Source organism: Pseudonaja textilis, chromosome 4, assembly GCF_049901715.1.
Source record: "Pseudonaja textilis isolate UNSWEBS1 chromosome 4, rPseTex1.2, whole genome shotgun sequence".
Taxonomy (NCBI): domain Eukaryota; kingdom Metazoa; phylum Chordata; class Lepidosauria; order Squamata; family Elapidae; genus Pseudonaja; species Pseudonaja textilis.
In genome coordinates, this window is record NC_141993.1 from 50,982,029 (window position 1) to 51,007,043 (window position 25,015).

Below are 25,015 nucleotides of genomic sequence, written 5' to 3' on the forward strand. Positions count from 1 at the left end.
TGTCACAGTTCTTTTTCAAGCATTTTCATTTGAAAATAGAAATGGGTGAGTTTAACTGAAATATACTGCATAAATATCTCATGGAGAACTTAAATATTTTATGGATATATGGAGGTTTTTAATAGCAACAACAAAAATAAAATGAACAAAACCAAAACAACTTTTCAGAGTTTTTCATTCTGTTTCTTAAGACCTGTCTTGCCCAACTGAAAAATGTATTAAAATTAACCGTTCAGGCATACAGATTAGTATTCATACATTATTGATGATGTACATGTATATATTAAAATCAATCATTCAGACATTTGTTTTATTAACCAGGCTTCTAAAAGATACATTAATACATTTCCATAAAATACAGAAGTGACTTGCTACAGAATGCAAAACAGTTGCACTTTGCATTAAGTCTTTTGGGAGTATCTAAAACAACCAGCATCCAAATCAAGCACCAGTTACCTGTGCAAATAAGGTGGCAGTTTTGTGTCCAGTTATAACTTTCAGAGCTTGCTGTCCTTGGGAAGATGATGTTCCAGCACTTGTATTACCTTGGACAACAGTCCCTGATGTCACCTGCTTTGCTGTAGTCTGGTGAGGTGGCTGGCCAACTAAAAAAGTGCCCTGCACCAAAAAATTAATATCTGCATTGAAGACATAATACATTATAGCCATTGTCCCTTAAATTGTGAAACTAAACTGTTTTCCTTTTCTAGTTCCAATTAAAATTAGTCAGGGTCATATCACAATACTACTTTTAAGTAGTGTCTATCAGATTCTATTTTTAAAAAAACTTAAGAAATTATGTCAGTTAACATAGCAAAAAGTAGTAGCCTCAAATCACTTAGACAAAAGATTACTATCATATGTTAACCATCTTCTCCAGTCAACCTATATATGTGTGCGTGATGTAAACTATAGTTCAGCACATCAGAATATTGATCCACTTGTAGTTATCTAATGTTTAGGCTAACCACCCCTTCCTCCTTCTCCCTCCTCTCTCTATATGTATATGTATATTTGTAATGTGGACTAACCTGTGGGGTTTGTTTGAGGATATAGGATGTGTAGGTGAGATGCTGGGACACACCACTGCTAGCACCCTGCGTTCCGCTACTTCCTGAAGAACTTAACTGCTGATCTGGAACATCCAACAAGATAGCCAGTTATAAATACCACACAACCAAATCCTGTTTATTTTAGCTCTACTATCGGATTACCCAGTATGTCCTGAAATATATCTACTCTTCAGAAACTCAATCACAAATTCAGTAGTTAGCTAATAGCAGAAGCAATACAGACTCAAAATGGATTGCTATAAAGTTTCATTGTACACAAAAAGGACATTTATAAGTCCATCCATCCATCCCTATGACTCACAGCAATCTGGTCTATGTTTATATAACATTTCTTTCTAATCTGAGAATGGTTGATTTCCACCTTGCTAGCAGAAGCTCTTCCTTTCATAAAGCATTTTTAATATATCTGTGTTTCAGAGAATGCTATCTGCCTTAAAAAAAACCTAGATATTCCTGCGATATGCAGTTGCACTGTGATGTTACATAGTCTGCTAATAAAACATTTGCAAGAAAACCACCCAGCTCAGAGAGTACCAAGGATCCCACCCATTACTTGTCATCACATTTAATATGTTACTTTTCTTTTGTGTAATACTAACTGGCATTATTTGTGGCTCGCAAAATAGCTCCTTGAGGTATAAGTAGCAGTTTTCCTTTCCCAGATGGGTTCTTGCTATTTGTAGTAAGGTACAATTTTGTGCCAGGAGGTAAGTTTGCCAAATTGGCTAAATTAGTGGCTGGTAATTGCAATGTTGCCATAACTAGAAGGAAAAGAAAAAAAAATGCATTAAGATTTTCAGAGATCATCCTCTTTCAACAAAACGTTAAGTACCACAGCACAATTCTTCCAAAAATGTTCCAACTTCTTAACTATGGTTATGTAGTATTTATGATTGGATTCGTTTACTTTTTATTATTGGATTTTATTCTACTTTGTATTTATTGACTAAAAATTATGTTTTGGTAAAATGAAAGGTGATATATACTCATTAGGGATATGAGAGCCATACCCTTTCTGTAGAAAGAATTCAGTCTCTAATTAGCTGCAGAAAAATAAGAATCTAGCTGCTATCATTCAATACAGTGCATACAGAGGAAAGGCTTTAAGATGGCTTGTAGATAATAAGAAAAGAATATATTTCATGCAATTTCCTTGTGCAAACAGAAAATTTAGGAAAGTGGAATGAAAATCAGCAGAATTTCTGAAGATGAAGGAAGTTACAAAAAAGAAAGACTACATGATATTGTACAAGAAAGCGCAATATGTTTGTACTGGATGAAAAAGAGAACAAAAACTGAAGAATGTACTGTATTACAATATTATATAGCAAAACAAAACAAATCAATTCTGGATACACAGTCAGCTAACAGCTTTTCAGTATCAATGCATCACTGGAGAAATGGATTTCCTACTCTGTTCTACTTGTCTGTGAGTTGACAAATTTTCTGAAGAGGATTTACAAGGGTAAGAGCAAGGAATATGAATGCAAGTCAGCTTATACATTTTTAAATGTAGTCCAATGCTTTTATTTATTGGGTTTTTGACAGTAATCTGTTACAGGAGTCTCCAACCTTGGCAACTTTAAGCCTGGCGGACTTCAGCTTTGTTAGCTGGGGAATTCAGGGAGTTGAAATCCGCCAGGCTTAAAGTTGCAAGGTTGGAGACCCCGATCTATAGCTTGGAAGAACTACATGGTGACGATTCATTTGATGCATCCTACTCAGACCAGGTTTTCCAACCTAGCGTCCCCTAGTGGTGTTGAATCTATAGGCAGTTCTGGAAGTTAGTATTCAACATATCTGAAAAAAACTGAAATGGACATGGGGTACAATTTTATGATGGAAAGCTCACCAGAGTATTCAATAACTTACTTTATTGATGTAATTAATTAATCAGTTCATTACTTATCCAGTTAGCTGGGCTACCTAGGTTGATTTCAAGAAACTAGGGCTATTACTAGATTAATACTAAGGAGAAAGATAAACAGAGCATGCAGGTTATCGACTAGATTTGGAAGTTTGACATTTCAAAAAGTAAACCCACTTTACCTGAACCTTGGGATCCAGTTTTTGGAGCTCCTGTTGATGGAACCTGAGCTTTTGTTAAAGTCTGCACAGGCTGAGCAACAATGGTTCCTCCTCCACTACTCACAATAGCTTTCGCGACTCCTTGAGTTACAATTTGTTTTCCACCAGCTGTCTTTGTGACTGAAGGGCTTGATTTTGCTACAAGTATTTGTCCTCCACTGAGGGCCACAGCTTGCTTGACTGATGATGGTAAAGTAGACCCAACTGGAACACTAACAATCTAGAGAAGGAAAAAATAAAAATAGACATAACACAATATACACAGAGCTAATGTATTAACATCAACTAAATAAAAGTGATATTCTGTCAAAGGTTGGAACTAAACTGGAAATTGTGTGGAACACAGGCAAAATGACTAATTCAGGATGATTATGCATGTTTAGAAAAAAAAACCCTCTCTGGTGCTAGTTATGTACTAATTCTATTGCTCAAATAACTAACAGCCTCAAACAGTTAACAATTTCTAAAATACTGTATAGAAGGATCTTTATAGATGACTTAGATAAAGAAAAGGACTCTATTCATTTCTATGTGCTCATATTTATCCTAGAGCAGTGCATTTTGTTTTATTACAATCATTGAGAAAAAGAATATAAAACAATTAAAATAACCCAATATTTAACTGTGTAGCAAGATTCCTTTCAATATTTCAAACCCCTGTAATTTTTCATATTAGAATGAGCTTAATAAAAATGCTGTGAGATCAGAAGTAGCTTAAGTCAGCAGGTGAGAGATAAAAGGGAAACCAGTAAGCATCTTTGGGAACTAAGCTCTGTAACTGCTGAAAAAGCCATCTCCTTTGCCATCATCAACTTGATCTTGCTGATATTCCAAGAAACATCAGTGGAAAATCTCAAATTTCAGAAAGGTGAGCTTGTGAAAATATAGCCTTTAAGGTAACTGGCTTTCAAGTTATTTTGAAGATAAAAAGATGACAAGACTAGGGAACTATCCAGAAACTAGTGCATATTTCTCAAAACCAGTGTTAACATCTAGTTTCCTAAGATTGTGCAAGGCTAGAAAAAGATGCAGCTTCTCTAATGAAATTCTAACAACTATATGATACACGTGAAAGCACATAAACAAGGAAAGGGGGAAACAGAAAGTGTTACCCAAAGAAAAACAATTTGGAATTAAGGATAGGCCTAGTATATCAAACAGTTGAAGGCCATGATAATGAATTAAATACAGTTATTTTTCCTCAAATTAATAATGTTATAATTTAAAGAACAAAATAGGTATTTGAAGGGCATTCCTATCTATTTAAAGCTTCCGGTATTACCTAGTTCAAAAGAACAAGAGCATGGAGTAAAACAATGGACTTACTACAAAACTGCTAGAGGGGAAAAGAAGAAAAAAAATCCGGCACCTTTGATGAAGTGGATCCCTCTCCAGTGCTCACAATCTGTTTCTGGGGTGATAAAGCAATCACATGGCTCCCTTTCACAGTCATGTACTGTGGTAGTGAGGCCTGAGAGGCTGCTCCGGTTGCTGCCACTGGAGAATGTTGGGGCAGTTCTCCAGGTTCTTGTTTTATTATCACCTTCAAATAAATCACAACGAAATTAAGATTTTGTGGAGCAGACCTTACCTTTCAAATGAAGGGTTAAGGAGTTGGCTGATGCTCCCTACAATAATGCCCACAGAAAATTCTACAGATCTATATCCCACCAGCAAGAGAAACTGAGAGGCCCCCAAATGGAAGCAGCTTTGGATCCACTGGATCGGGGGAATCAAATTCACGGCCTGCGAGCCGGATGTGTCATGCGTTGTCTACGCCTATGCCCAGTTTAGCAAAGAGGGGAAAAGTCACAATATGTTGCGTCACGCCCCCATGGTGCAGCAAGTTTGACACCCCTGCACTAGATCCTTGATCTCTTGATTTACTGTGAGATTTGAGGATCAGTTCATTTTCTATGCTGGCTTAGAAGTGATAAAAGTAATCCCCTGTCCCAGCCGGAACATGAAGGAATAATAGTCAGAAAAGGAGAAATCTGCTCAAATATTGATAGATGCACCCACTTTTTTATTTTGCTTATATTATTCAATTTCCCATTTAAAATTGCACTTTTTTCTTCTGTAAGATTGCCTGCCTGATTCAGCATGAATTCCGAATCAATACAACTGTGCCTTTAAAATCCATATTTAAGTTACAAAAGAATAAAAAATAAAACTACAACAAGCAACAATAAAAACACTACAAAGCAATTTTGAGAGGTTATAATAATTAATGTATTGGTTCAAAAAGATTCAAAGTATCCTTTTAAAAAGAAATGAATGTCACACTGAAGCAATGTAGCAATAAAAGAAAAAAAATATCACTCAGAAAAGCTGGTAGAAAGTATGAAATACCCCCCCAAATTCGTAGAACACACACGTAAATGTTTTTCCTGACAATTGGTCTATCACGTAAAAGCATAAAAGAGTAAAAAAAAATTTAAATTATTAGCTGTCATTCTAGGCTCATTTTAGGCATGAAAGCCAGCTGGGAGATTTGGGGCTAGTCCCTCTTTCACAGCCCAATCTACCTCAAAGGAGTGTTATTATGGAGAAAATGGAAGAAGGAAGGAGTATTAGATATGCTTTCCACTAAGATTATTGCTATAATAATGTTCTTATTATCTGGCTTTTGGAATACATTCACTGACCTAGTATCTGAATGTACCAGTGGTCTATACTAAATGTAGAATTTATTTCTACATTTAGAAATAAATGTAAATTCTTCAAAATAATATTCACTTATGCAGTTACGTTTGCAAATGCTTCAGCCTATTTACCTGAAGATATCTTATGAGAGAGCAAAATGAGAAAGCAATGAAGGAAACCCCCTGCCATTGTCTGAGTAGGAAATAATGTATGTTTGTATGTAATGCCAGAAACCTAAGAAACAAGTAACAACAAAGCCTATCAAGGATAAAACTCAGAAAGCTCCACGGTAACTCTCTTTATGAAACAAAACTGCACCATGCACAGTAAAGAGAATAATACCTTTGTAAATGTTCCGGGTGCTCCTGTCACAGATTTAGGGTTTTGTACCTTGGAGTGACTCCCAATTGGACAAAGAGGTGGCATGGCTGCGAACAGAGAGTCCTCTTGCTAGAATGAATACACACAGCAGGTGGTTAAGCTAACTATGCAGCCATTTCTTCTTTTTAAGCACTGGATTTAGTTTCAAACAATAGACTTATCTATGATAAAAATAAAGAATCTAATTTTCTTTTACAGGAACAGGAAACAAGAGATTGCAGTAATTTTCAGATTGAGGAACATTCTTGGCTATTAAGCAGCCTTGCTTTGGTTAGGTTAGAAAAAAAAAACTTAAAAAGGAATTGTTGATGATACATAATTGACATGATTTGTTTATATTTAATTAATATTTTTATCTTCTGGAAAGTAAAAATTAAAATTTGAAAGGCACCAAGACTTTCCCAAAAACTTTTATGGATATGTGGGTGACTTTTGGACTTCAAACTGTATGCTTTTGTAATAAAGAAATATAATGAACTGCATTAGTTTTAACTACTTTAATTTTTGGTTAAATACAGGTAATCCTTTTGTTTTCAGTTATGGTACAATGACCACTGTACAAAGCCGATTTAGTTTCAATTGATTAATTGTTGGAAACCAATAATACAGATAGTCCTCAACATAGGACCACAGTTGAGCCCAAAATTTCTGTTGCTAAGACAGTTGTGAAGTGACTTTTGCCCCATTTTATGACATTACTTGCAACAGTTGTTAAATGAATCACTACAGTTGTTAAGTTAGTAACATGGTTAAATGAATCTGGCTTCCCCATTGACTTTGCTTATCAGAAAGTCACCAAAGGTGATCACATAACCCTGTGACCGTCATAAATATATACCCCTTGCCAAATCGTTGAATTTTGATCACATGACTGTGGGGATGCTGAGACAGTTGTGTGAAAAACAGTCATAAGACATTTTTTTCAGGGTTGTTGTAACTTTGAACACCCCCCTAAATGAACGGCTGTAATGAACGGGCTGTAACAGAAGCCCAAAGTACTAGAAACAATCCATTATGTACAGATTTGGGGTGGGAGAACTCATGGCACACTTTGACAAATTTAAGAAGAGCCAACATGATATAATAAGAGAGGATAGATACTATTTAACTAACATTCTAAATGAAAAACTTTACATGTACATGGTTGTAGGAGCATGTCCCCTGTTAAAAAGATGTAAGAAAGTAAAAGTGGAGTATGTTGCATCCAAATTTATAGAAAATTATTAAAAGAATAGAAAAGTTAGCAAAATGTCTGTACCTTTACTGTAGAAGATACAAAACTGCTCCCATGAATTTTTGAGACTGGAGAACTTGTCCCATGAGAAGACTGAGAAGCACTTGTAACTTTACTAGCAGGGCTACCTAGATTTATGAAAAATATAGCAGACATTAGTATGTAATACACATTCTGCTATTCTGATACAAGATACATTCGTGTTAAAGAGGACTGCAGTACAGTTGCCGTAACTAAGTATCCTCTGGCAATGTTGGCACTATGGCTCCCAGAATTCTTCTAGCCATGCCAACTTGGAAATTCTGGAAATTGCAGAAAATCTAGCATGGCACCAGCTGGCTAGCATTACCAATAACATGAATGTAGTTTATTAGCCGAAAGTCATTTATTACCCTCCATATGATACAGAGGAAAGACTCATTCATCAATCAACTTCTTTAACTCAATACCGGAAAATTTGGGAGAAGACCATCAATTTCTTGCACATGTACACTGCTTTACTAGATGCAGCATTAGCGAAACTGCAGTGGCAGTCCAACCAGAACAAAGCAAAATATAAGTGAGAGGGACAGGAAGCTCTCAATTACTTCCTCTTTAAAACTAGCATTAATCAACTGCTAGGTAAGTATAAATAGAAACACAAAGGAATGACCTTTATTGAAAAGAAAGGCATGAATTGACATTGTAGCAACATGAAAATAACCTATGATTAGCAAGGGAAGTTTTCAATCAATACACTGTATAACAACCACATTCAAACTTTCACATGATGCCAAAAGCACTGGCAGTGGCCATAGTTAAGGAGCAGTAGGAAGAGGAAAATGTTGGAAAGATTGTGAGGGGCATTGGGAGGGGAGAACAGGCAGGTCAGTTGGGTATTTTATACTTTATGCCAAGGCCAACAGGAACCCAATAGCTCACCCACCCACTTGAACTTTTTCTATTCTCCCATCCTCCCAAACCCAGGAACATTTCTTTCTGGATTGAAACATGGGTTTTTCCTGAAGGTACAGAAAACATAGTTTCAGTTCAGACTTAGACCATTTAAGTATATCCCTAAGAAACAAACAAAATATTTGCTTGATAACCATCAATTATTGATTTGAAATCCAGTTGATCAACAGGAACAGATGTGAATAAAGTTATCATGGAACTAATGATACAGTCATGTAAGTTTTTATGAAAAAGTACATAAGAAAACAAATTAAAAATAGACGTATAATTTTTCTTACACTACATTAAAAAAAGGAATGAAAGACATGTATCTTTGTTCAATGTGTTGGGAAAGAGATTCATTTGGTATTTTGCCTTCTAAACAAGATGACTGACTTAGCAAGAAGAAATGGAAAATGAAACTATACTAACACACCTGCATTTGTGACTGATGCTCCAATTGGCTGGCCCGGCTTGTCCACAATAACATAAGGGTTGCTAACTACAGGGGTCCCAGCTCCTTGTTTCATATGCACTGGAGTGGATGTTGGGGTACGAGGTAGTGGAGAAGGACTTGGGGTTGATATTGGAGAACCTAAAGAAACGCATTCCATTATATATGAGACACATATGCCTAAATTACAACGCACATAAATAGCAAATATACAATTCAAATATAGAACTGATTCAATTATTAAAAGGATAAAAAATAGTCCTGAAAATCAAACTTTTAGCGCATTGCTTCCTGAAATATGCTCCTCTAATGACAGGGAGATGTAGCATCTAAAAATGTCATGTTTTATTCATTACAACAGATATAGCAAACCCTGTGAGGCTTCTTCCAAGCTAAGCCTTTTTGTATTCTTTACACAAAGCTTATGGCTATTCATTATATCTTACCACTATGTCCTTTACAATAAATAGGAATACTTTCTATTTGTGAGACCTGATTTTAGTAAAGTAAAAGTAAGCCTACCTCACAGATGGACAGTTTTGTGTGAGTCAGAGAGGGAGAGGAAGAGGGAGGGAAGGAGGAAGAGGAAGCAGCAAGAGAGGGCAGTGTGCACTAAGTAACACCACACACCAGACTTCATTCCAGTGGCATATTTGCCACGGTTGCCCTCCTCACCCCATCCCCCAAGTAAATATAACAGTTTCAATACGAAGTAAGCTGGCTTATTTTCATTAGATGTAAATGTAATAGGCCCAAGCAAAACAAATGAAAAAGGCACTTCAGAAAGTGCATCGTCATGAATAAAGTGCATCTACTTGAAGAAGCCATATCCTCTAAAAGAATTAGTCCTGCCAGTATGAAGATTGTCCCTATTTGCCCATGCATGCATGAATAGTCTGGGACTCCAAGCAAAGCAAAAGCAGTGAATATGCACACATATCCTCAGAATTCTGAGCAAGAGAAGCTGTACAGTCTTTCTAAAATAAAGAGTTATGCATGCAAACAGTTTGAAAGAGTTATGCATGCAAACATGCTTTTTAGAACACCTACTTCAAATGTTTTCCACAGTCTTACCATGTTAAAATATGCCTCAAATTATCCATACCTGACACAATCTTGCAGCTCATGGTGATGGGCTGGAAAGACTTGCCTGGAGATTCAGCAGGGTTTGGGATCTGACCCTGAGGCACTATTTTGCAACTGGCTGCAATTGGCTGAAAAGCTGAGTTGCTGTGGGAGCCAAAAGCGACTTTCTGACTTGTGAGCTTAGTGGGAGTCCGCTCTAAAGATGATGGCAGGGCGTAAAAGGTTGTATGCCTTTCAGCTTCAGCACTGAGCCCTAGTGTGGAAATGTAAAGGGAGAAGACAAGAAAGGTGCAAGGTTTTCTTGATAAATATATCAATTTAAACAAAAATATGCAGGGCAAAAAAGCTTCATTCTGCTGAAAACCTCTTGAAATTGATTCATTTATTAAAAAAAAAAAACCCGAAGGACTTTCCTACTTAGAAGGACAGGATTTGAATTTCTATAATGTCTTTGCCATTGAAACTACCTATAATTAGGGACAAATTTTCCCCGAGAGAAAGAAAATATCCAATCAAACTGAGAATCCCAGTTGTGTTCAACAATGTATGAATATAATCCCGATTCAGACAGAAGGGCATACATCTTTACCTTTTTCAAGAGAAACTTCTGTGATGGATTCATGCACTTGTTTTATCGGTGAAGATGCTTTCATAGGTGCTGGCATATTCAATGGCAAATGCAATGAGTTGGGAGCATCAGAAAGATCAGAATCCGATGACTGGTATTCTTCTTTAAGGGAATGCCGATGCAACTCAACATCCACAACCTTTTCAAAAGAGAAGGAAAACTACTGCTGGGCAACTGACAATTTTATTATAGTTTTTTAGTCGATTAAATTCAAAGAACTTCATAACAACTTGATATTAAAATATACATGATGCTGGGCCCTCTGCATTCAAAATGCCTGGAGAATTGTGACTTACTGCTGAACTCTGGTGTGAACCTGTAATAGTATGTGGGAATAAACCTTGGGAGACAGGTTGAAGACCCATAGACTAGACTATTGTCATGCAAAACTCCACAGAAGCAGAGAGGGCATGGGATGTGTTCGGGGGTGGGATTCAAATTTTGTAACAACTGGTTCTGTGGATGTGGCTAGCTGGGTGTGGTCACATGACTGGGTGGACGTGGCTTTTTTTTTTTTTTTGCAGCACTCCCCCTTCCCCCTTTTTTTGGGCTTTCTGGGCCTCAGGGAAGCCTCCTGGGGGGCGCGTTTTTGCTCCCAGGAAGCTTCCCTGGGGCTCAGGAAGGAAAAAAACTGAGCGGGGGGGAGGCATGCAACCCCCTTAACTCTGTTTGGGGGCCTCCTGCGCCTCAGGGGAGCCTCCTGGAGGGGTTGTTTTTTTCTCCCAGAAGGCTTCCCTGGGGCTCAGGAAGGAAAAAAACCTGAGCATGAGGGCATGCAGCAACCCCCTACGCTCTGTTTTGGGGCCTCCTGAGCCTCAGGGGAGCCTCCTGGTGAGGCGCTTTTGCTCCTAGAAGGCTTCCCTGAGGCCCAGGAAGACCAAAAATGGAGGGGGGTATGGGGTGTGTGCTGCTGCTGCGCCCCCTCCATTTTTTGCCTTCCTGGGCCTCAGGGAAGCCTCCTGGGCGAAGCAGTAAGTAAGCGAGGGGAATCCTGGCACAGCTGATCATAGGAACAGCTGATGGTTGGAAGGGAAAAAAATACCTTAAGGAGTGACTGAGCGGGGAAGAAAGCAGTCAGTGGTCAGGCATGCATGCAATGTTGTGCGTGGGCGATAAGGACTACTGGGCAGGGAAGGAAGGGGCGGGCGGAGAGGGGCGGGGCCAGACAGGAGCACCATTTGTTGGTTCTCTGAACTGCACAGAATCGTAACAAGCGGTTCTATAGAACCAGTCCAAACTGGTAGAATCCAACCCTGGAAGTGTTTCAGAAGGGATTTCCCTATTTTTCCAGACAGCAAAAGAGGAGGGAAGGAATTCTTTCAAACTTGCAAGATTCTGTTAATGTAATCTTATAATAAAGATGTAGCTATCTTTCATTGTTGTGCTTCTTGTCTGGACTACCTCAAAAGGCTAACAGAACCGGACAATGCAGTATGTGTAAAACAACATGGAGAAAACCACACATTCTCTCAGATTTTCAGGTTAGTTTCTCAGACAAAGATCTGGGTGGTGTGTCTTATATTTTCCACCCACAGGAAAAAATCCACCATGATTCTGCAATATTAGTTCAAGTTACAAAGTTTCCATTTGCTGAAGCTTCTAGATTAGGGATAGACAGCATGTGGCCCTCCAGATGTTGCAACTTTGAACAATTGTCACCATTGGTTATGCTGGCCAATATAATGGATTTGTTGTTCAATGACACATATCCAATAATACTATTCAATAATACATAAATTAAATAGACTTTGTACTTTGGCATTATGAAAGATACTTATTGTGGATATTTTTAAATAAACCCAAGAAAGTCTCTCATTTTTTCTACCACCATTTTTAAAAATTTAAGCAAAGTATAAACAAAGCCCTACCGTTTCAGCCCCTAGTGTCTGTAAACCAGTGTATGTTCTATCCAACTGTAAGAAACAAAAAATAAGTTTTTTAAAAACAAATCCTGTTTTTGACACGAATTATCTGTTAAACCATTTCAATACATACAAACCTTGATGCTTCTTCCCCAAATTCAAATATTAAAAAAGCTGTATTGTTTTGTTTTAACTATTTTTAAACAATCATTTATTTTTAAACAATCATTTAATAAAAAATCAGCATATTAAAATTTTTTTGCATCCCAATACCAAATATTCTATCTCTTAATTTCTCAATCAGTGAGGGACCTGGACTGTCCTCGGCATTTTAGTATTCCTCAAATGTTGGTTAGTTTGAATCCACTTTGAATTTATGTATTTGTTCTTTCCAAGTATTTTATATTTGTTCTATTTTCACTGGATATGCAAAGAAAAAAGAAAGAAAAAAAGACTTGAGTCAATGTCTTTCAAGACAATGGAATCTTACAATGCAGTATAAAAGATGAATTCAAGCTACATGAAATGAAGCATTAAAAGAAACTGTAATGAATCAGGGTCACAATGAGAGACAGCTAAGGGGGAAAGGCTCCATAGCAGCCCATGGAGCTGCTCAGCATCTCCATTATGTGCCTCTGATTTGCAGGTGATACAACACCAGGAATAGCTCCAATTCACTACAGGAAGGCAGGATTAATATGCACCGTGGATTCGCCATAATTTCAAGATGTGGGAAGCAAGAGAGACGGTGACATTTAGTAAATAGCTTAATGGATGGCAATAAATTTTAAATTTCCAAAGAAGGCAAAAGAAATGCAAAATAGTTTTTAACCAAGGACATTTTCTCCCCCAAAAGGCTCCCCAAAGAGAAAATAGTATTATGTAAAGGTAAAATATTTAACTGCAAAATTACAAGGAAACTACGTATGTGTTTTAAAATCTTCCATACATGGATTACTTTTTTTCAATAGTAAAGTAATGACTATTTATTAATGGCCTAATTCTTGTTCATTTGCCCTAACATTGGGTTGATATTTAGCCATTTAAAATTTTTGCATGCTGCTTTATTAAAAGCTTTCATATAACTTTAACAATATTTAAGCAGCTTACAGTCAAATCTAAAACTCAAAATAAAACAACAGTGTTAAAACAGAAAATGCAAAGCATACTCATTAGTGGATATGAGATGAAAACTAGTTGTCTCAAGGCTAGGATAGCAAAATAAGGCTTCAACAGGTGCCAAAGCAGAGTTCTTATACAACCATGTATAAACAGTTTCATAGCAGACCTGTCTGTTACTAAACCAGGAGGTACATAGGGAATAGGTCTCCTGCTCAAACAACATCTAGCGACTAGATCTACTTCCAAATAACAACAAATACATGAATTCAAAGTGGATTAAAACTACCCAACATTTGAGGAATACTAAAATACTGAGGACAGTCCAGGTCACTCACTGACTGAGAAATTAAGAGATAGAATATTTGGTATCGGGAGGCTAATTCTAGCCCGTCTAGCAGTTGATACACTGCAGTTGCTTTAATTCTTTTGTAATGGCTTCAAAGCTTTTCTACAATAAACCTACTTATCTGACCTTCTATAACTTTGGAAATTTATTCTTGAAAGTGTTATCTTAGCAGCTGAAGGAAGCCTGAAAAACAGTAGCCAGCTCCTGAGTGTTAGGGAGGAGAAAATTCCAAAGAGTAAATACCACCATTGAGAGAACCTATCCTCAAATGATTGCAAGATGACAGTCTATAATTTGTGACAGTCACAAAAGGATCATCCTGGAAGATTTCCTTTTTATCTGGGGAGGAGGGAAACTCTTGAATCTGACAGAAACAATTCTTGGTTATGCATTGATTTATGCACTGACAATCATTATGGGTACAGATGTTTTAAAAACCTGAATATTTTAAAATTTATGTATTTTCCCAGAGTTGCTGACTTCTACACTTACGTCTTAGCAAAAAAACCCCAACCCCTTACATTTAACATTATTTGAAGCTCCATATGTGCACACATATAGTTCACATATGACCATATGCAATTTATTATGGTTCTTTATTTCAGAAAGGAGTCCTTTAGAATTATTTATTTTCTTGGTTCTGCTCTTGAATTTTCCTTTGTAAGACGAAGTTATAAACAAAATTTCTTTTACTCTTATAGACCTCTTTTACATTTGCCCATTTTTAGGTTTGCCCTTTATTTTTTCCAAGAACATACAGTTGGTATACTGGGAAAAAACCCCAAAATCATATTAAATTTCAGACATCTTTCATACACATTATTTATGTTCATTTTACCTTATAAAACCTGACTATTTCCTTGAGAAAAAGGTTGAGAAAAAAAAAAGAGATGCGGAACAAAACTAGGCATTGTATCATGGAACACTACAGTATTACCTTGAGATGGTGTATAATGTCAATCCTTTTGTTTCGGCTATCCTTAAAGTGAATCTGAACCCGCACTGGAAACTCTCCCCAGCCCCGCCTCGTCAGATGGAAAGGAGGTTCTCTATAAATATGGACATTGGAGGATTTAGTTATTTCTTCTAACAAATATATAAAAAAACAAAAATGAAAAAAAAATCAAGAAATGTCTGAGTCTTGAAACAGGGAAAATGAAAATGTCATGCCAATTTAAAATAACTAAATACATGAAATGAAATCCTTCTATCTAGGAAATGCTATATCTGACAAGCCAGAAGAACTGACAGAACAGTGTTCCGAGTTACTTAGCCTGCTTGGGAAATGCTTGTACCACTGATAGTTTTGTGCCCAAGGAGTACCATTAAGTGGTGCATTTTTTACTTCAAGGAGCAATTCTATCCAGAACGTTACTAACAGATACAAGAGATGTGGAAGTTGCAGAAAAAATAGGGAGCATTTGAAGTCAAATCGTTCAGGTGATTTCAATGAAATCTGTGTTTACCTGACTTCAACAAGGTCATTAGGTTTATAGCTGGGATGAAGGAAAAACCAGACTTTCTTAACAAAATGATCAATGCTTGGCTCTCGTCGGGAACCTCTTACGTAGACCATCCATTTATGAGTGGATTGGTCATTTTCTTCTCTCTTATCAGGAGGAATGTATCTGGAAGACAGGAAAAAAAAATCCACCAAAATTAATTCTACTCCATCACTAATTAATCAATCCTAAATACTGGAATTCAGGGCTGTTACGGTTCTCTTTGTGACAGAGAAGAATGTCTCTTCAGGAAAATTCCTCATTGACAAAATGTTTGGACATTCCTGAAAAGAAAGCTGAGGAGATACTTGCTTTTACACTGGAAAATGCCCTCCTTTTCCCTTCACCTACAGGAAAAAATAAAAACTGCTGGCTTTTTTCTACTGGAAGAGAAAATAAAGAATGACATCAGAAAGTAAAAGGAGAGAGATTATACTGTCCTTTTTAGGTGACTAACAAACAGATGTATAAAAAAAAGACTTCCTCCACCAGCCTTTCTTTCTGAGTCCTGGGAAGTGCTGGTTAGAGCTAGCAATTATGGCTTCAAGCAGCAGTCAATTCTCTGATACAGGTTGGAGAGGGAAATAGGCCTAGTGCAACTCGAAGCACCATTATTTATCTATACTGTCCCACTGAGTGTTCTTGCCAGGTGTGTCACATGAAGCTATGGTGAGGTACTCCAGCCAGTTACTTGACTTATGCCTTCTGAAATGTTCACCAGGAAATGTCAGAATGGAGTATATACTCCATGGAGGAATTAAGAATAGCAGCTTAGCTTCACAGAGCACTTCCAATCAACGTTATCGAAACCAGTAGCTGCCTTCTACCTTCAGAACTACTATGAAGAAAGAATGATATAGGGTAGTCTTGCCCTGAAACAACAGGGTTGTCTAATAATAATGGTTAAGATATTATTGGAACAGAATGGAAATACGTTTGCTTACTGATTCCATTCCATATTAACACTGATAACTGATAACACGTTATCAACTTGGATAATGAAAAGTCTGCAAGCAAACCAAGGACACCAAGGACTTTACTAATTCCATAGTTTGATAATCCCTCTTCTACTTTCAATCCATATTTTGAATGGATAGGAAAAGAGAAACAAAAAAACACAAAAATTTTGAATACTTACTTGGAAACATTACCAACAACTATTGTTTTCTTCACATATAACCGTGAATGCTCTTCATTTGAAAAACCAGCCTTTCTTAGCTCTGCTTCATAATTTCTTGAAACACCAGAAATGTCCTAAAGATGAAATGTTTAGAAATCTATATAAGGATGTTCAGGGAGAATTTTTTTGATGGAGGTTGCAAGCATTTAAAAAAATATATGTGCAAACCTTTCTTCTGCTTAATTATACCTAGCTTTACATAATCGCTAAATGTAAAAAATGGCATCCAGTTCTTACAAAATCATCAGATTTGGTTTTGAGCATGTTACAATGTAAAGAGATACTTAAATACATGTATAATGTATTTACATGTATACAGTTGACATGTTCCTGTTACTCTTATCTAAAACAAAAAAGATTCTTTGAAAATTCCTTATACTATATGGCAAAGCAATGATGCAATTTGTAAGATCTTTCACTGGGTTTATACTAAACTTGGTGAGTGTTAACTGTATATGCTATCAAAAGAATATAAGAGAGAACTCCAGGCTACTTCTGGGAGTGTTTAATCTACTAATCAAATTCCCAATTGTGTTGGGAAATGAAAACTGCCTTCCACTCTTCTAAGGAAAATTGACCATGTTCACAGTTTAAAATCCTAATCTCTTTCTGCTTAGGATATTTTAAAAGCTGCACAAACACTGTTATTCAGGTGACATAAACTGGAAGCTAAAACTATGAACACTTCAGAAGTATCCTTTAAGCTAATACTTTTATATTACTAGAAATCCCATATTTCCTTTTGACCATATTAGTTGGAAATTATGGAAATTAACATCCTGAATATTGAGAGGGCACCAGATAGGGGAAGGGTCACATACATGTGATTACGCCAACAGGAGATACTGATAGGTAGAAAATGGTTTTGTTCTTTACAGTGGTAATTGTAGAGTTTCCCATAAGGATTCCTTTTGCCATGCTATTACAAAAGAACTTTTGTTTCTGAAAATTATTTTAACACATTGTTATCATATCACCTGTCCAGCATTCTTGCGCAGAGTCAAGTCAAGTTTGCTTGGCACTCTCTCTTCCACATCCAAATTACCATTGTCTTTTCCCAACATATATTCCATGTGCTGAGATGATTCACTCTCTGAATGATTGACTGACAGGGTTTCTGAGCTCTGATTAGCAGGAGAAGATGATCGGGATGGAGATTCTAAAAATTTCTTGATGGTTGGATGGTTAAAAACCATAGAATCACAAGTCTTCATTCCCTGAAATAGAACAGTGTTTGTTTGTTTGTTTAGTATAAATGAAGAGAGCAGATGACTTGCAGATTTTTTTAAAAAACTAACCTCCTAAATTCAGCCACCTGCAATCTGGTACATAAAACACGTCTATGGATCTTACGGAGAATTCCATTACTGATTACACCTAAAGGCAGGCAAACTCGAAGAATCAGGCCTATTTATTAAAAACCTGGAAGTTAAAATTGTTGCTGATTTATTGCAAATCCCTCAGATCCTGGAGTTATTTTCAGCCCAGTTCTATTTTAAAGACAGCTACAATCAGAATCTCTGTAGCTTTTCCTAGTAAATGCTTCTTGATCCTCTTAAAAAAGAGACAGCAGGCAGGAAACCAAGGATAAAGAGCATGGGACATGGAACTACTGAGCTAGGGGCTGAATAGCAAAAAAAAAAAAAACCCCACATCAGATGGCAATACTACAACACCATCAGATCTGCTGTTATAAGTAGCTCATTCATATAATTTTTGGAGGTTGACACAGAGCACTAAAACTTGTTTAACAAGGTGTTCACAGGAAAGGTAGCTATCTAGCTTACTCTCTACTCTAAAATTTCAGGTGTTGAGAAATAATGCCTGCTGGAAATCTACTGCTCTAAATCAGAAGCAGATTTATCTAGTTTCAGAGAAGTCTGTTTCTGTTTGTTAATTTATAATAAACTGAAATTTTTTGATAAGAGAAAGACAAGAAAAAAACTTTTAATTTTCAATTCTTGGCCATTTTTTTAGAGTTGCTTTGTTCGTGATATAAACGTCTTCCATGGTAGTCTCTTTAATTGTTTTTCTCATGTTTTTAATCTTATAGTTTGGTGTTTTATTATTTAAAAAAAATAACGTCTCAAACTAAAAACAGGCTGTTTTTTTTTAAAAAAAATCAAGTTTTCTCCTACTGAAGTTTACTTCTGTTTCTTTAATGGAATCTCTCAAGTAGTTATAGTAATATATGATCTACAACCTTCCATACCATAATATCCAGTGTGCTTAGCCAGCATAAAGTTTAAAAATATCTGGAGGGACACCTAAAATGCATTGATGGTTTAGGACTAGTACTTCTTTTCAACAATTTCTTTGCAATTTGTATTTTTAAATAGATGGATGTTAACACTTGGAACAAGAGTTCCCCGACACTTCAGTTCATTGCCCCCTTCATGAAGCTTCAGGTTGTTAATAGACTCCCAAGCATTATATGAATATTATTTAATGAATACTACTTTAAGCAATGGCTCTAAAAATAACAATATCAATGGATTATCCCATCAAACCATGGGGGTCAACATTGACCACTCTGGGAAATCCTGATATAGATTAAGGCAAGGTAACTTGCCAATACTCACATGTGCACTACTTATCTCCCCAACTTTAAAGAGTCCAGCAGAAGCATAGTAGTTTGCTACAATGCAGGCTCGTAGTTTATCCATCATTCTTCTTGCTTCGATCAGCCGCTGTCAAAATAAATATCCATTTAAGAAATGGCTGCACAAATTCCTGCTTCTGTTTATTAATTTATAATAAACATATACCTGATCGATCACTTGAATCTCATGTTCTTTATTTTTCATTTCTATAGAAAACTGTTCTTTAATAATTGCCTCAATCTTCTGTACTGCAGCATCTCGAGCTATGTAAATTAAGATTTACATACAATTAAGATTTTTACGTTCAAGATATTTAAGACTGTTTGCAACATTTCTGGAAAAATGTTCCACATATAAGCTAAAAGTATTTGTGATGTCAGATTGACCAGGTTAGGTTGAAAGAAAACCACAACATCAGATTATACACAAATAATATAAAGATAATGCATCTATTTCAAGGAATCACTGTAACTTGTAACTTACACTATAACACTGTAATTTTTTAAATCTAAATACTGCTCAAAGAAAATTAAGAAGCAGCAGGACTTGATTGTCACTCATAACAGGAATAATTAAGACCTACATAAACACAAAATGCTGGAGTCTCACTAAACTATGAATTGTAATAAGCCATAAAAATGACTTATAAATCACTACTGTTGGATTCCCAAGTTATATTATGCTTCGTATAATATATGTATTTGCCAAAGTTTTAGTAATAAATAAGGTCTCAACATTATACTTAGATCAATTCCCATATTATTTTAAATGCTAAAAGATCAACATCGTACAAAAACATAATAAAACATGTCAATACAGTTGTGAAAGAAAAAAATGGAAAAATTGAGATTTAAGATTTATTTTAATTTGGTTTTTATTCATGTACTGTTCTTCATTTTTTAAATAAATTTTTACCAGATTGTTCTGATGCTTTATGATGTTTGTTTGTAGGCGCAACTGAGATCTCTTCATAGTCTGGGTCCATCTCCTCTACAGTTCTCTTGATACCTGACATTTTTGTCTTCTTTACTAGAGAAACAATCCAAATACATAGCATTTGTAAGTTCTAAGTTCTAAGCTACATTACAGAATTACCCAGTTCTTATTGAGAACAAAAGACCAGCATGTCTGAACAAGAGGTAAAGAATTCTAAAATAAATCAATATTTTTAAAGATTTCTATATGCTATGGTCACTGAAAAGTTATATGGATCTAGACTCATTTTTTTAAAAATTGGGGAAAAAAAGATGACACTAAATGACATTTTAGACTGTAACAATACTTGCATGTTTATGAAAACCACAACTTGTTTTAATTCTACAACAACTAACCTTTATTTTCCTCTTTCTTTTCTACTGAAAAGTAAATGTATATGCAATGTGTAGACATATCACATAGACCCAGTATACCATTATAAATGAACAAAAATCTTCCCAAAATATTTTTACCTTAGACATATAAATCAAAATCTGATTTTCTTTTAATGGTCTGCACTTTGGCCGAAGGCTTTTTAGATTCCTCCCAAAGCTTTTTTTCAGTTAGTCCTATCAAATAAAAATGGTTTTAATTGGTGAAAACAGATTTTACTTTCTTCTCAGTCTTTCAGCATGTTTTATTGCACAACTGTTATCCACTCAAGTTTTGAACACTTAGTTTATAATTTAACATTTAAAAATATTAAAATTTTATAATCACGGAGATTAGACAATAATAATTTAACTTTTATCACCAATAGTTATCACCAATAGCTGAATACAGAAACATTATCCTTATACATTACTGCAAAACAGTTTTATTCAGATATGTTATCATGGAACATCAAAGACTAATAGACATAAGCATCAATAGAGTATCAAAAACTGCACTTATTTGCTACTGAATAGAACTCCTTAATGATAATTAGATACCACCTTGTAAGGATCGTCAGAACAAACATTACTGAAGGAAAACAGATATCAAGACAGAATACAGCCTACATTTTATATATTTTTGTAATTAGCATGCCTATAAATATTCAAAACTGTGCCAGATAGTGTCTGGGGTTAAGCCCCATCCAAAATCATAATTTTAATATGAGCTGCATTTAAAAATAAGTACCCAGACAGGACTCCTATCCAGGTACAGTATGTCAAATAGTACATGCAGAGCTGTTCTTGTAACAGCACAATCCAGTGCAATCAAGTTATGCTTAACCCAGTTAAAATGAATGGAAACAGGTAGACATAACTCTACAATGGCATGGGCTACCCATGTGTTTAACAGGAAGTCCTACTAAGCTCAATGTGAACTTTCAAGGAACGTAGTTAGTCTGCAAGGTTGCACATTTAAAGTATGCTCCAAACAAGAGTTCACGAAAACTCAGCGTTTCTCCTTCCAAGTAAACATCGTTAGGATCGGAGTGCATGATGGGCGTAAAGGGGGTACTTCGGTTTTCCAGCCCTGGAGCCCAACGAAGTTAGACGCTGAGCAAACTTAGCCGGCTCTTTCAGAGGTAGTTGCCTCCGGCTTCTTGCAAGAGCCCCCAGCCTTTTGCCAGAGTCAAGCCCGAGCCGGAGGGGGCGCTCGCCAAACTCACGCACCGCCTTGCCCCTTCTCAACTCAGAAGGCATAAAGCGGGGCTCCGGCTGCAACTGCACAACTCACCGGCTTGCTTAAAAACAAAACAAAACCGGAAGGCCGCCGCTGGCAGTCCCTCAGCATTAACCAACTCAACGCTTAGCGAGGCCACCACCTGCAGCGCGCAGCCGCCATCAGCTCCGTCCTCTCAGGGCGACCGAGGGGCGCGGTTGCGCAGGCGGAGAGCGGAGAAGGGGCGGGCATTGGGAGAAGCCGATGCCTGCAGGAGGCGGCCGCGGCCGTGGTGGTGGTGGCCCGGGCGGTGTGTTCTTGGCAAAGCCCGAGAGCGGCTCTTCACCTTCATTTCTGCATCCGCTTTAACCTAAAGGACTTGGACTAGTGGACAAGAAAACTGATGTGTGCCCCTTTTAGTTTTTCTTCTTCCGGGCGTTGGTATTTTGTTTGAGTGGCTTTTTAGAATTCCCCAAAGTTTGTATCACTAGGCTTCTTTATAGGACCTTTTTTGCTGGCCCTCTTACTATTATTGTGATTATTAACCGTACTCATTGTTAGCTGCGTGGAATGCTGTACGCAGCTATTAAAGTGGTAACATATGATGAGCAGGGACTTTTCTGCTCTCCCAAGTTTTTAGCATGCCAGAAACACCAAATCTGAAGCTTTCCAGCCACAGATACATAGGAATGAGATGAAGACGGCGACCCAAACCTTGTACATTGTATTGTTGCCTTGTACCTTGGTTGGCCATCGTTCTCATAAGATATGTCATTTAAAATTTCCAGGGACCATTTTTCTCAATTCAGAATGAACTATGGCAATGAACATTTGAAAATAATACGAAAGTGTTGGGAAACTGCCACCCAGGGCTCATGCTGGTCTTCAGTTGTGCAAGGACAAAAAAACCTAGGGCTTACACCCCACCTCTTCCATGGGGTCTTTTCTATTATCCCAAGAGAGGTCTGGGGAGATTCTTGTATGATAGGCAGAATACAATAAAATAGTTATCTTGAACTCGACACATGCTGGTTTGGTTGCTTGTGCCTGGCAGAAATACACTCTACATCAGTAAATTCCTCCATAATTCTACTGATGTTCTGAGTTGCAGTTGAGGTAACTGCAAGCAAAGAAATGCAAATGAAATACATCAATTGGTGTAAGTTAATATAAATATATAATATGCTGTTTATATTCTAATCATTTTTGCCAATAGTTCTAAAAATATAAGCCAAAGTAGAAATGTGTAACATTTTTAAAAATTTAGTTGTCAAAATACTCTAACTGAAACTCTGTTTTCAGACCATTAACTTTTCCACGCACTATTTTTTTTATTTTTTAAATTTAACTACGCTAATGCACTTGAAACTATGTACATAACCTAAGATTTCATAGATTTGGGTAATGAAATGTTTGCAAGAAAACAAGCAATATCAGAGAGCACCAAGGACCCCTAATTTCATAGCTGTAATCTCTACATAGCTGCATGGTGGTTATTAAAGAGTTTTTATACAATTTATGAATATATTTGACTAGAAAATATAATTGCATTGTTACAGTACAGTGCTTCACAACTTTCTTCTGCACAATACTTAATTCAGTTAAGTTTAAACACGAAACATACTATATACTAAGTGAAAAATACTTCGATGGGATAAATTAATATAGTCCAATAACAATTTGTAGATTTTTTAAATATGGCATCAAAGCTAAATGTTTATATTGAATGGCATGGACAAATGTCGAAGATAATAGTCAGTGGAGATGTTGGAGGTTAATTTGTTTGCTTATCAGCTGGTTGGCATTGGGCATGTTGGGCCAAAACTGTGAGAACTCAGATTTAAGAAGACAGCTTTATAGCAGTGGGACTAATGGTATCCTCTATATCGACTGATCGTAGCTATTTGGGGCCAGCTATTTCTGACAGCCAACATCTAGGAAATTCCAGCAGTTACTTGAGGTTGTGATGATTTTTGACATCTGAGTTTAAGATAGCAATAGCACTTAGGCTTATATATTGCATCATAATGCTTTACAGCATTCTCTAAGTGGTTTACAAAGTCAGCATGTTGCCCCAACAATCTAGGTCCTCATTTTATTGACTTCGGAAAGATGGAAGTCTGAGTCAGCCTGGCTGTGGGCAGAGTTAGACTGCAATTCTGCATTCTACTGTAATTCCACCATGGCTCAGTGGAAATGGAAATGGTAATGAAAGTAGGAGCAGGTCAGTGGCTGGGTGACTGTCCTTTTTCTTGGTTCACCCTTTTCTTTGTTCTACACAATGGATTTGGGATTAAAATAGTCCAGTTTGCTGCTGCTGCTTTTGTCATATTTATGGTTTATGGTGATGCTGGTGTTACATCCTTCCTGTGTAAAGACTTGAGATAGAAAAGGACTAACAGTCTTGATATGAGAAGATTTTAGGAAGGCCTGTTGGATGGGGGATAGAGCTGGTTGCTTTTTGCTAGCCTATTTGTGTTTGATAAGTTGGTGAGACATCTCATGTGTCATGTACTTCTCGATTCATGGGAATGTGCTGAATAGAGAGCATTTCTTCTAGTCAACTGTTTAATCAGGATATTTGAATTTAAATATTAAATGTATTAAGTAATACAGTATTTTGAATTTTAGCATAGAGCAATATATTCCTAATGTGGAAGATTGTACAAGTCTATTTACAGAAGTTAAATGGAAATCCAGCATTCATTATTACAAATCTGCTACTTATGAATAACATCGCTATTTGGCCCTGTTGGAAATTGAAAGCTACATTAAAATAACTTTTATCTTCCAAACTAATATTCAGGCAATGATACTGATGCTATGGAAATTGTATTTTTCCCAATAGAATTAAGATCTTCTAAACGTTAGGAACATAAATGTTTCCCTCTACAAGGACTGAGAAACTGTAGAAATGAACATTTAATAAAATTTCATAGGTAAAATTTGGTTAAATGGAAACAAAGAAGAAATATGAAATGGTTATCTGAATATCTCTGGAATAAATATAAGATTTATTGTAGATTGGGGGAAATACCATGTTGATCCTGAATATATTAATTCTATTTTTTTTGTTCATTATACATTGGCTTTGAGAAAGTTAATGAAGGTAATAATATAAAATAAAATAGGTGGTAAGCTGGAAATAGAAATAATAGGGGCTAAAGAGTGGAAAATATATGAGGATGAAATGCTTTTGATATTGGATTAATCAACTGAAAATATGAAGTGAACTTATTCAAAGATCAGTGGAATAATGATTTGATATGAAATTAGATAAGAAAGTTGGAAATGTAATTATGAGTATGT

At 36.4% G+C, this 25,015-nt stretch overlaps 1 protein-coding gene across 1 annotated transcript in view; it reads right to left on the minus strand.

The window, feature by feature from the left end:
- YEATS2 (YEATS domain containing 2) overlaps positions 1–21,917 on the minus strand; it is a 38,412-nt gene extending 16,495 nt beyond the window's left edge. The window contains exons 1-20 of the mRNA XM_026701268.2: positions 21,782–21,917; positions 20,587–20,682; positions 20,054–20,167; positions 19,304–19,401; positions 19,118–19,225; positions 17,513–17,752; positions 16,494–16,609; positions 15,320–15,481; positions 14,791–14,902; positions 12,392–12,436; positions 10,485–10,662; positions 9,915–10,148; positions 8,792–8,950; positions 7,447–7,550; positions 6,150–6,257; positions 4,531–4,704; positions 3,123–3,381; positions 1,673–1,834; positions 1,032–1,135; positions 457–618 (exon numbers count right to left, since the gene is read on the minus strand). Of these exons, the coding sequence (XP_026557053.2) occupies positions 457–618; positions 1,032–1,135; positions 1,673–1,834; positions 3,123–3,381; positions 4,531–4,704; positions 6,150–6,257; positions 7,447–7,550; positions 8,792–8,950; positions 9,915–10,148; positions 10,485–10,662; positions 12,392–12,436; positions 14,791–14,902; positions 15,320–15,481; positions 16,494–16,609; positions 17,513–17,752; positions 19,118–19,225; positions 19,304–19,401; positions 20,054–20,153 (2,625 nt within the window). The 5' untranslated portion in view covers positions 20,154–20,167; positions 20,587–20,682; positions 21,782–21,917. The remainder of the gene's footprint in view (positions 1–456; positions 619–1,031; positions 1,136–1,672; positions 1,835–3,122; positions 3,382–4,530; positions 4,705–6,149; positions 6,258–7,446; positions 7,551–8,791; positions 8,951–9,914; positions 10,149–10,484; positions 10,663–12,391; positions 12,437–14,790; positions 14,903–15,319; positions 15,482–16,493; positions 16,610–17,512; positions 17,753–19,117; positions 19,226–19,303; positions 19,402–20,053; positions 20,168–20,586; positions 20,683–21,781) is intronic.
- Between the last annotated feature and the right edge of the window lie 3,098 nt (positions 21,918–25,015).